At 46.1% G+C, this 12536-nt stretch overlaps 1 protein-coding gene across 1 annotated transcript; it reads left to right on the top strand.

Moving 5' to 3' along the window:
* Positions 1 to 7991: 7991 nt before the first annotated feature.
* LOC120040273 (putative per-hexamer repeat protein 5) lies at positions 7992 to 9761 on the top strand (the record flags this gene model as incomplete). The annotated part of the gene is made up of 1 exon (XM_038985468.1): positions 7992 to 9761. A coding segment is annotated over one exon (1770 nt), but the record flags the coding sequence as incomplete, so codon positions are not given.
* Between the last annotated feature and the right edge of the window lie 2775 nt (positions 9762 to 12536).

Genomic DNA, 12536 nt, shown 5'->3' on the forward strand with positions numbered 1-12536 from the left:
CTCTTACACTCGCCCAAGCCAACGGCATGTACCAGATGCTCAGCAGGCTCTGCTCACACTTACTGGCCTGAGGCCAAACCACACGGCCAACAACATTGGACACTTTATGGAGCAAAAAGCCTTCACTATATCATCCTGGAATATCCAAGGCCTGAGGTCATCTGCCTTTGGCCTAAAGAGCAGGAACCCGGACTTCACCAAAGAAATCGGTAATGCAGACATTGTCATCCTGCAAGAAACATGGTATAGCGGAGACGGACCCACTGGTTGCCCTCTAGGTTACAGAGAGCTGGTAGTCCCATCCACCAAACTACCAGGTGTGAAACAGGGAAGGGACTCAGGGGGAATGCTAATTTGGTATAGAGCAGACCTAACTCACTCCATTAAATTAATCAAAACAGGAACATTTTACATTTGGCTAGAAATTCAAAAGGAAATTATCTTAACAGAGAAAAATGTCCTCCTGTGTGCTACCTATATCCCCCCACTAGAATCCCCATACTTTAATAAAGACAGCTTCTCCATCCTGGAGGGGGAAATCAATCATTTCCAGGCCCAGGGACATGTATTAGTCTGTGGCGACCTAAATGCCAGAACTGGACAAGAACCTGACACCCTCAGCACACAGGGGGACAAACACCTGCCTGCAGGTGACAGCATTCCCTCCCCCATATGCCCCCCTAGGCACAACTATGACAACATAACCAACAAAAACGGGTCACAACTCCTGCAGCTCTGTCGCACGCTGGGTATGTACATAGTCAATGGTAGGCTTCGAGGGGACTCCTATGGTAGGTTCACCTATAGCTCATCTCTTGGCAGTAGCACTGTAGACTACTTTATCACTGACCTCAACCCAGAGTCTCTCAGAGCGTTCACAGTCAGCCCACTGACACCCCTATCAGACCACAGCAAAATCACAGTCTACTTGAACAGAGCAATTCTCAATCATGAGGCATCAAAGCCAAAGGAACTGAGTAACATTAAGAAATGCTATAGATGGAAGGAATGCAGTTTGGAAACCTACCAAAAAACAATTAGGCAACAGCAAATTCAATCCCTTTTAGACAACTTCCTGGACAAAACGTTCCACTGTAATAGTGAAGGTGTAAACTTGGCAGTAGAAAATCTTAACAGTATATTTGACCTCTCAGCTTCCCTATCAAATCTAAAAATCTCAAATAGAAAACCGAAGAAAATGAACAACAATGACAAATGGTTTGATAAAGAATGCAAAAATCTAAGAAATAAATTGAGAAACCTGTCCAACCAAAAACATAGAGACCCGGAAAACCTGAGTCTACGCCTTCACTATGGTGAATCACTAAAACAATACAGAAATACACTACGGAAAAAGAAGGAACAGCACGTCAGAAATCAGCTCAATGTAATTGAAGACTCCATAGACTCTAACCAATTCTGGGAAAATTGGAAAACACTAAACAAACAACAACACGAAGAATTATCTATCCAAAATGGAGATGTATGGGTAAACCACTTCTCCAATCTTTTTGGCTCTATAACAAAGAATAAAGAGCAAAAACATATACATGATCAAATACAAATCCTAGAATCAACTATTAAAGACTACCAGAACCCACTGGATTCTCCAATTACCTTGAATGAGTTACAGGACAAAATAAAAACCCTCCAACCCAAAAAGGCCTGTGGTGTTGATGGTATCCTTAATGAAATGATCAAATATACAGACAACAAATTCCAATTGGCTATACTAAAACTCTTTAACATCGTCCTTAGCTCTGGCATCTTCCCCAATATTTGGAACCAAGGACTGATCACCCCAATCCACAAAAGTGGAGACAAATTTGACCCCAATAACTACCGTGGAATATGCGTCAACAGTAACCTTGGGAAAATCCTCTGCATTATCATTAACAGCAGACTCGTACATTTCCTCAATGAAAACAATGTACTGAGCAAATGTCAAATTGGCTTTTTACCAAATTACCGTACAACAGACCATGTATTCACCCTACACACCCTAATTGACAACCAAACAAACCAAAACAAAGGCAAAGTCTTCTCATGCTTTGTTGATTTCAAAAAAGCCTTCGACTCAATTTGGCATGAGGGTCTGCTATACAAATTGATGGAAAGTGGTGTTGGGGGTAAAACATACGACATTATAAAATCCATGTACACAAACAACAAGTGTGCGGTTAAAATTGGCAAAAAACACACACATTTCTTCACACAGGGTCGTGGGGTGAGACAGGGATGCAGCTTAAGCCCCACCCTCTTCAACATATATATCAACGAATTGGCGCGGGCACTAGAACAGTCTGCAGCACCCGGTCTCACCCTACTAGAATCCGAAGTCAAATGTCTACTGTTTGCTGATGATCTGGTGCTTCTGTCACCAACCAAGGAGGGCCTACAGCAGCACCTAGATCTTCTGCACAGATTCTGTCAGACCTGGGCCCTGACAGTAAATCTCAGTAAGACCAAAATAATGGTGTTCCAAAAAAGGTCCAGTCACCAGGACCACAAATTCCATCTAGACACCGTTGCCCTAGAGCACACAAAAAACTATACATACCTCGGCCTAAACATCAGCACCACAGGTAACTTCCACAAAGCTGTGAACGATCTGAGAGACAAGGCAAGAAGGGCCTTCTATGCCATCAAAAGGAACATAAATTTCAACATACCAATTAGGATCTGGCTAAAAATACTTGAATCAGTCATAGAGCCCATTGCCCTTTATGGTTGTGAAGTCTGGGGTCCGCTCACCAACCAAGATTTCACAAAATGGGACAAACACCAAATTGAGACTCTGCATGCAGAATTCTGCAAAAATATCCTCCGTGTACAACGTAGAACACCAAATAATGCATGCAGAGCAGAATTAGGCCGATACCCACTAATTATCAAAATCCAGAAAAGAGCCGTTAAATTCTACAACCACCTAAAAGGAAGCGATTCCCAAACCTTCCATAACAAAGCCATCACCTACAGAGAGATGAACCTGGAGAAGAGTCCCCTAAGCAAGCTGGTCCTAGGGCTCTGTTCACAAACACAAACACACCCCACAGAGCCCCAGGACAACAGCACAATTAGACCCAACCAAATCATGAGAAAACAAAAAGATAATTACTTGACACATTGGAAAGAATTAACAAAAAAACAGAGCAAACTAGAATGCTATTTGGCCCTAAACAGAGAGTACACAGTGGCAGAATACCTGACCACTGTGACTGACCCAAACTTAAGGAAAGCTTTGACTATGTACAGACTCAGTGAGCATAGCCTTGCTATTGAGAAAGGCCGCCGTAGGCAGACATGGCTCTCAAGAGAAGACAGGCTATGTGCACACTGCCCACAAAATGAGGTGGAAACTGAGCTGCACTTCCTAACCTCCTGCCCAATGTATGACCATATTAGAGAGACATATTTCCCTCAGATTACACAGATCCACAAAGAATTTGAAAACAAATCCAATTTTGATAAACTCCCATATCTACTGGGAGAAATTCCACAGTGTGCCATCACAGCAGCAAGATTTGTGACCTGTTGCCACAAGAAAAGGGCAACCAGTGAAGAACAAACACCATTGTAAATACAACCCATATTTATGCTTATTTATTTTAACTTGTGTGCTTTAACCATTTGTACATTGTTACAACACTGTATATATATAATATAACATTTGTAATGTCTTTATTGTTTTGAAACTTCTGTATGTGTAATGTTTACTGTTAATTTGTATTGTTTATTTCACTTTTGTATAATATCTACCTCACTTGCTTTGGCAATGTTAACACATGTTTCCCATGCCAATAAAGCCCCTTGAATTGAATTGAATTGAATTGAATTGAGAGAGAGAGAGAGAGAGAGAGAGAGAGAGAGAGAGAGAGAGAGAGAGAGAGAGAGAGAGAGAGAGAGAGAGACAAGCGAGTGTTGTAGAAATACAGAAACACTGAAATAAATCATCAGATGCCTTCACTTCAACCTTTCTACAGAACAGCACCTTGTTCCCTACCTTAAACTGACTGGTACAGCTGGTCAGGGGAACAGCACCTTGTTCCCTACCTTAAACTGACTGGTACAGCTGGTCAGGGGAACAGCAATATATATACTAGAATAACAGTTTATAGTCTAGTTCTCTGTAAATGCTGGAATAACAGTTTAACAGTTTAACATGGAGGCCCTCACTCACACACTGAAACACACACACAGACATACACACACACCCATGCAGACAAACACACACACAGAGACACAAACATGTGAAAGCGGGCATGCACACACACACACACTGAAACACACACACAGACATACACACACTGAAACACACACACAGACATACACACACACTGAAACACACACACAGACATACACACACACACACTGAAACAAACACACACACACACACAGACAAACACACACACAGAGACACAAACATGTGAAAGCGGGCATGCACACACACACACACTGAAACACACACACACAGCCTAACCTTTCCAGCAGACATTAGTAGTCAGTGTCAGGTGGTGCCTTGTCTCAGCCGGGATAAAGATCTGGCTGAGTCCCAATTGGCACCCCAAGGGCCCTGGTTAAAAGAAAAACACTACACAGGCCAGGGAATAGGCTGCTATTTGGAACCCTATACAGACAGAGCAGAGAGGGAACAGTAGAACACTATACAGACAGAGCAGAGAGGGAACAGTAGAACACTATACAGACAGAGATATAGCAGAGAGGGAACAGTAGAACACTATACAGACAGAGCAGAGAGGGAACAGTAGAACACTATACAGACAGAGATATAGCAGAGAGGGAACAGTAGAACACTATACAGACAGAGCAGAGAGGGAACAGTAGAACACTATACAGACAGAGATATAGCAGAGAGGGAACAGTAGAACACTATACAGACAGAGATATAGCAGAGAGGGAACAGTAGAACCCTATACAGACAGAGCAGAGAGGGAACAGTAGAACACTATACAGACAGAGATATAGCAGAGAGGGAACAGTAGAACACTATACAGACAGAGATATAGCAGAGAAGGAACAGTAGAACACTATACAGACAGCAGAGAGGGAACAGTAGAACCCTATACAGACAGAGCAGAGGGAACAGTAGAACACTATACAGACAGCAGAGAGGGAACAGTAGAACACTATACAGACAGAGCAGAGGGAACAGTAGAACACTATACAGACAGAGATATAGCAGAGAGGGAACAGTAGAACACTATACAGACAGAGCAGAGAGGGAACAGTAGAACACTATACAGACAGAGATATAGCAGAGAGGGAACAGTAGAACACTATACAGACAGAGATATAGCAGAGAGGGAACAGTAGAACACTATACAGACAGAGATATAGCAGAGAGGGAACAGTAGAACACTGTACAGACAGAGCAGAGAGGGAACAGTAGAACACTATACAGACAGAGATATAGCAGAGAGGGAACAATAGAACCCTATACAGACAGAGATATAGCAGAGAGGGAACAGTGGAACACTATACAGACAGCAGAGAGGGAACAGTAGAACACTATACAGACAGAGATATAGCAGAGAGGGAACAGTAGAACACTATACAGACAGAGATATAGCAGAGAGGGAACAGTAGAACACTATACAGACAGAGCAGAGAGGGAACAGTAGAACACTATACAGACAGAGATATAGCAGAGAGGGAACAATAGAACCCTATACAGACAGAGATATAGCAGAGAGGGAACAGTGGAACACTATACAGACAGCAGAGAGGGAACAGTGGAACACTATACAGACAGCAGAGAGGGAACAGTAGAACACTATACAGACAGAGATATAGCAGAGATGGAACAGTAGAACACTATACAGACAGAGATATAGCAGAGAGGGAACAGTAGAACACTATACAGACAGAGATATAGCAGAGAGGGAGCAGTAGAACACTATACAGACAGAGATATAGCAGAGAGGGAACAGTGGAACACTATACAGACAGCAGAGAGGGAACAGTGGAACACTATACAGACAGAGATATAGCAGAGAGGGAACAATAGAACCCTATACAGACAGAGATATAGCAGAGAGGGAACAGTGGAACACTATACAGACAGCAGAGAGGGAACAGTGGAACACTATACAGACAGCAGAGAGGGAACAGTAGAACACTATACAGACAGAGATATAGCAGAGAGGAAACAGTAGAACACTATACAGACAGAGATATAGCAGAGAGGGAGCAGTAGAACACTATACAGACAGAGATATAGCAGAGAGGGAGCAGTAGAACACTATACAGACAGAGATATAGCAGAGAGGGAGCAGTAGAACACTATACAGACAGAGATATAGCAGAGAGGGAACAGTAGAACACTATACAGACAGAGATATAGCAGAGAGGGAACAGTAGAACACTATACAGACAGAGATATAGCAGAGAGGGAGCAGTAGAACACTATACAGACAGAGATATAGCAGAGAGGGAACAGTAGAACACTATACAGACAGAGATATAGCAGAGCGGGAACAGTAGAACACTATACAGACAGAGATATAGCAGAGAGGGAACAGTAGAACCCTATACAGACAGAGATATAGCAGAGCGGGAACAGTAGAACACTATACAGACAGAGATATAGCAGAGAGGGAACAGTAGAACACTATACAGACAGAGATATAGCAGAGCGGGAACAGTAGAACACTATACAGACAGAGATATAGCAGAGAGGGAACAGTAGAACCCTATACAGACATTAGAGAGGGAACAGTAGAACACTATACAGACAGAGATATAGCAGAGGGGGAACAGTAGAACCCTATACAGACAGAGATATAGCAGAGAGGGAACAGTAGAACACTATACAGACAGCAGAGAGGGAACAGTAGAACACTATACAGACAGAGATATAGCAGAGAGGGAACAGTAGAACACTATACAGACAGCAGAGAGGGAACAGTAGAACACTATACAGACAGAGATATAGCAGAGAGGGAACAGTAGAACACTATACAGACAGAGATATAGCAGAGAGGGAACAGTAGAACACTATACAGACAGAGATATAGCAGAGAGGGAACAGTAGAACACTATACAGACAGAGATATAGCATAGAGGGAACAGTAGAACCCTATACAGACAGAGATATAGCAGAGAGGGAACAGTAGAACACTATACAGACAGAGATATAGCAGAGAGGGAACAGTAGAACACTATACAGACAGAGATATAGCAGAGAGGGAACAGTAGAACACTATACAGACAGAGATATAGCAGAGAGGGAACAGTAGAACACTATACAGACAGAGATATAGCAGAGAGGGAACAGTAGAACACTATACAGACAGAGATATAGCAGAGAGGGAACAGTAGAACACTATACAGACAGAGATATAGCATAGAGGGAACAGTAGAACCCTATACAGACAGAGATATAGCAGAGAGGGAACAGTAGAACACTATACAGACAGAGATATAGCAGAGAGGGAACAGTAGAACCCTATACAGACAGCAGAGAGGGAACAGTAGAACCCTATACAGACAGAGATATAGCAGAGAGGGAACAGTAGAACCCTATACAGATAGCAGAGAGGGAACAGTAGAACCCTATACAGACAGAGATATAGCAGAGCGGGAACAGTAGAACACTATACAGACAGAGATATAGCAGAGAGGGAACAGTAGAACCCTATACAGACAGAGATATAGCAGAGAGGGAACAGTAGAACCCTATACAGACAGCAGAGAGGGAACAGCAGTCTGTGTCCGGGTGCTGCAGGACCAACAGACCGAGCCATTCGTCTGAACACTCAGGATTAATTATTCCTGGTTAACTGGAACGCTACTTAAAAAGCCATTTCATTCACGGTTTATCTGAGAGAATATTCAATAATTCATTAATGAATGAACTGCCTTACATAGTTCTAAACCACTGAATCTGAACTGTACGACACTGGGTACGGCACTGGGTACAACACTGGGTACGACACTGAGTACAACACTGGGTACGACACTGGGTACAGCACTGGGTACAACACTGGGTACAACACTGGGTACAACACTGGGTACAACACTGGGTACAGCACTGGGTACAGCACTGGGTACAACACTGGGTACAACACTGGGTACAACACTGGGTACAGCACTGGGTACAACACTGGGTACGACACTGGGTACGACACTGGGTACGACACTGGGTACAACACTGGGTACAGCACTGAGTACAACACTGAGTACAGCACTGGGTACGACACTGGGTACAACACTGGGTACGACACTGGGTACAGCACTGGGTACGACACTGAGTACAACACTGGGTACAACACTGAGTACAACACTGAGTACAACACTGGGTACGGCACTGGGTACAGCACTGGGTACGACACTGAGTACAACACTGAGTACGACACTGGGTACGACACTGGGTACGACACTGGGTACAACACTGGGTGCAACACTGGGTACAACACTGGGTACAGCACTGGGTACAACACTGGGTACAACACTGGGTACAACACTGAGTACAACACTGGGTACGGCACTGGGTACAACACTGGGTGCAACACTGGGTACAGCACTGGGTACGACACTGAGTACAACACTGGGTACGACACTGGGTACGGCACTGGGTACAACACTGGGTACAACACTGGGTACGGCACTGGGTACAACACTGGGTGCAACACTGGGTACAGCACTGGGTACGACACTGAGTACAACACTGGGTACAACACTGGGTACGACACTGAGTACGACACTGGGTACGGCACTGGGTACGACACTGGGTACGACACTGGGTACGACACTGGGTACGACACTGGGTACGACACTGGGTACGGCACTGGGTACAACACTGGGTACGACACTGGGTACGACACTGGGTACGGCACTGGGTACAACACTGGGTACGACACTGGGTACGGCACTGGGTACAGCACTGGGTACAACACTGGGTACGACACTGAGTACGACACTGGGTACGACACTGGGTACGACACTGGGTACGACACTGGGTACGGCACTGGGTACAACACTGGGTACAACACTGGGTACAGCACTGGGTACAACACTGGGTACAACACTGAGTACAACACTGAGTACAACACTGGGTACAACACTGGGTACAGCACTGGGTACAACACTGGGTACAACACTGGGTACAACACTGAGTACAACACTGGGTACAACACTGGGTACAACACTGGGTACAGCACTGGGTACAACACTGGGTACAACACTGAGTACAGCACTGGGTACGACACTGAGTACAACACTGGGTACGACACTGGGTACAACACTGGGTACAACACTGGGTACAACACTGGGTACAACACTGGGTACAACACTGGGTACGACACTGAGTACAACACTGGGTACAGCACTGGGTACGACACTGGGTACGACACTGGGTACAGCACTGGGTACAGCACTGGGTACAGCACTGGGTACGACACTGGGTACAGCACTGGGTACAACACTGGGTACGACACTGAGTACAACACTGGGTACAGCACTGGGTACGACACTGGGTACGACACTGAGTACAACACTGGGTACAACACTGAGTACAGCACTGGGTACAGCACTGGGTACAGCACTGGGTACAACACTGGGTACGACACTGAGTACAACACTGGGTACAACACTGGGTACAACACTGGGTACAGCACTGGGTACAACACTGGGTACGACACTGGGTACGACACTGGGTACGACACTGGGTACGACACTGGGTACGACACTGGGTACGACACTGGGTACAGCACTGGGTACAACACTGGGTACAACACTGGGTACAACACTGAGTACAACCCATATAAATAAATAAATCTCTGAACTACAGAAGTATGTCCATATGAAGTATTGAATTACGACTCTGTGAAGTATTGAAGTACATCTCTATGAAGTATTGAATTACATCTCTGTGAAGTATTGAATTACATCTCTGTGAAGTATTGAATTACATCTCTGTGAAGTATTGAATTACGACTCTGTAAAGTATTGAAGTACATCTCTATGAAGTATTGAAGTACGACTCTGTGAACTATAGAAGCAGGCTGCCATGCTGTCACTGAGCCTCATCATAGTGGAGTGAACTGAACACAGAACCCGGAGTGTCTGTCGCTTGTCCGACCATCCCTTCTGATAGATATGAGGTCAGGTAGAAGGACTCTCTCTCCTCCCCTCCGACCATCCCTTCTGGTAGATATGAGGTCAGGTAGAAGGACTCTCCTCCCCTCCGACCATCCCTTCTGATAGATATGAGGTCAGGTAGAAGGACTCTCTCTCCTCCCCTCCGACCATCCCTTCTGATAGATATGACGTCAGGTAGAAGGACTCTCTCTCCTCCCCTCCGACCATCCCTTCTGATAGATATGAGGTCAGGTAGAAGGACTCTCTCTCCTCCCCTCCGACCATCCCTTCTGATAGATATGAGGTCAGGTAGAAGGACTATCCTCCCCTCCGACCATCCCTTCTGAAAGATATGAAGTCAGGTAGAAGGACTCTCTCTCCTCCCCTCCGACCATCCCTTCTGATAGATATGAGGTCAGGTAGAAGGACTCTCTCTCCTCCCCTCCGACCATCCCTTCTGATAGATATGAGGTCAGGTAGAAGGACTCTCTCTCCTCCCCTCCGACCATCCCTTCTGATAGATATGAGGTCAGGTAGAAGGACTCTCTCTCCTCCCCTCCGACCATCCCTTCTGATAGATATGAGGTCAGGTAGAACGACTCTCCTCCCCTCCGACCATCCCTTCTGATAGATATGAGGTCAGGTAGAAGGACGCTCCTCCCCTCCGACCATCCCTTCTGATAGATACGAGGTCAGGTAGAAGGACTCTCCTCCCCTCCGACCATCCCTTCTGATAGATACGAGGTCAGGTAGAAGGACTCTCTCCCCTCTCCTCCGACCATCCCTTCTGATAGATATGAGGTCAGGTAGAAGGACTCTCTCTCCTCCGACCATCCCTTCTGATAGATATGAGGTCAGGTAGAAGGACTCTCCTCCCCTCCGACCATCCCTTCTGATAGATATGAGGTCAGGTAGAAGGACTGTCCTCCCCTCCGACCATCCCTTCTGATAGATATGAGGTCAGGTAGAAGGACTCTCTCTCCTCCGACCATCCCTTCTGATAGATATGAGGTCAGGTAGAAGGACTCTCCTCCCCTCCGACCATCCCTTCTGATAGATATGAGGTCAGGTAGAAGGACTGTCCTCATCTCCGACCATCCCTTCTGATAGATATGAGGTCAGGTAGAAGGACTCTCCTCTCCTCCGACCATCCCTTCTGATAGATAGGAGGTCAGGTAGAAGGACTCTCCTCCCCTCCGACCATCCCTTCTGATAGATATGAGGTCAGGTAGAAGGACTCTCCTCCCCTCCGACCATCCCTTCTGATAGATATGAGGTCAGGTAGAAGGACTCTCTCTCCTCCGACCATTCCTTCTGATAGATATGAGGTCAGGTAGAAGGACTCTCCTCCCCTCCGACCATCCCTTCTGATAGATATGAGGTCAGGTAGAAGGACTCTCTCTCCTCCCTCCGACCATCCCTTCTGATAGATATGAGGTCAGGTAGAAGGACTCTCTCTCCTCCCCTCCGACCATCCCTTCTGATAGATATGAGGTCAGGTAGAAGGACTCTCCTCCCCTCCGACCATCCCTTCTGATAGATATGAGGTCAGGTAGAAGGACTCTCCTCCCCTCCGACCATCCCTTCTGATAGATATGAGGTCAGGTAGAAGGACTCTCTCCTCCCCTCCGACCATCCCTTCTGATAGATATGAGGTCAGGTAGAAGGACTCTCTCTCCTCCCCTCCGACCATCCCTTCTGATAGATATGAGGTCAGGTAGAAGGACTCTCCTCCCCTCCGACCATCCCTTCTGATAGATATGAGGTCAGGTAGAAGGACTCTCCTCCCCTCCGACCATCCCTTCTGATAGATATGAGGTCAGGTAGAAGGACTCTCCTCCCCTCCGACCATCCCTTCTGATAGATATGAGGTCAGGTAGAAGGACTCTCTCTCCTCCCCTCCGACCATCCCTTCTGATAGATATGAGGTCAGGTAGAAGGACTCTCTCTCCTCCGCTCCGACCATCCTTCTGATAGATATGAGGTCAGGTAGAAGGACTTCCTCCCCTCCGACCATCCCTTCTGATAGATATGAGGTCAGGTAGAAGGGACTCTCCTCCCCTCCGACCACCCCTTATGATAGATACCGAGGTCAGGTAGAAGGACTCTCTCTCCTCCCTCCGACCATCCCTTCTAATAGATATGAGGTCAGGTAGAAGGACTCTCTCTCCTCCTCCGACCATCCCTTCTGATAGATATGAGGTCAGATAGAAGGACTCTCTCTCCTCCCTCCGACCATCCCTTCTGATAGATATGAGGTCAGGTAGAAGGACTCTCCTCCCCTCCGACCATCCCTTTGATAGATATGAGGTCAGGTAGAAGGACTCTCTCTCCTCCTCCGACCATCCTTCTGATAGATATGAGGTCAGGTAGAAGGACTCTCTCTCCTCCCCTCCGACCATCCCTTCTGATAGATATGAGGTCAGGTAGAAGGA

The sequence above is a fragment of the Salvelinus namaycush genome, unplaced genomic scaffold, assembly GCF_016432855.1.
Source record: "Salvelinus namaycush isolate Seneca unplaced genomic scaffold, SaNama_1.0 Scaffold3383, whole genome shotgun sequence".
Taxonomy (NCBI): Eukaryota; Metazoa; Chordata; class Actinopteri; order Salmoniformes; family Salmonidae; genus Salvelinus; species Salvelinus namaycush.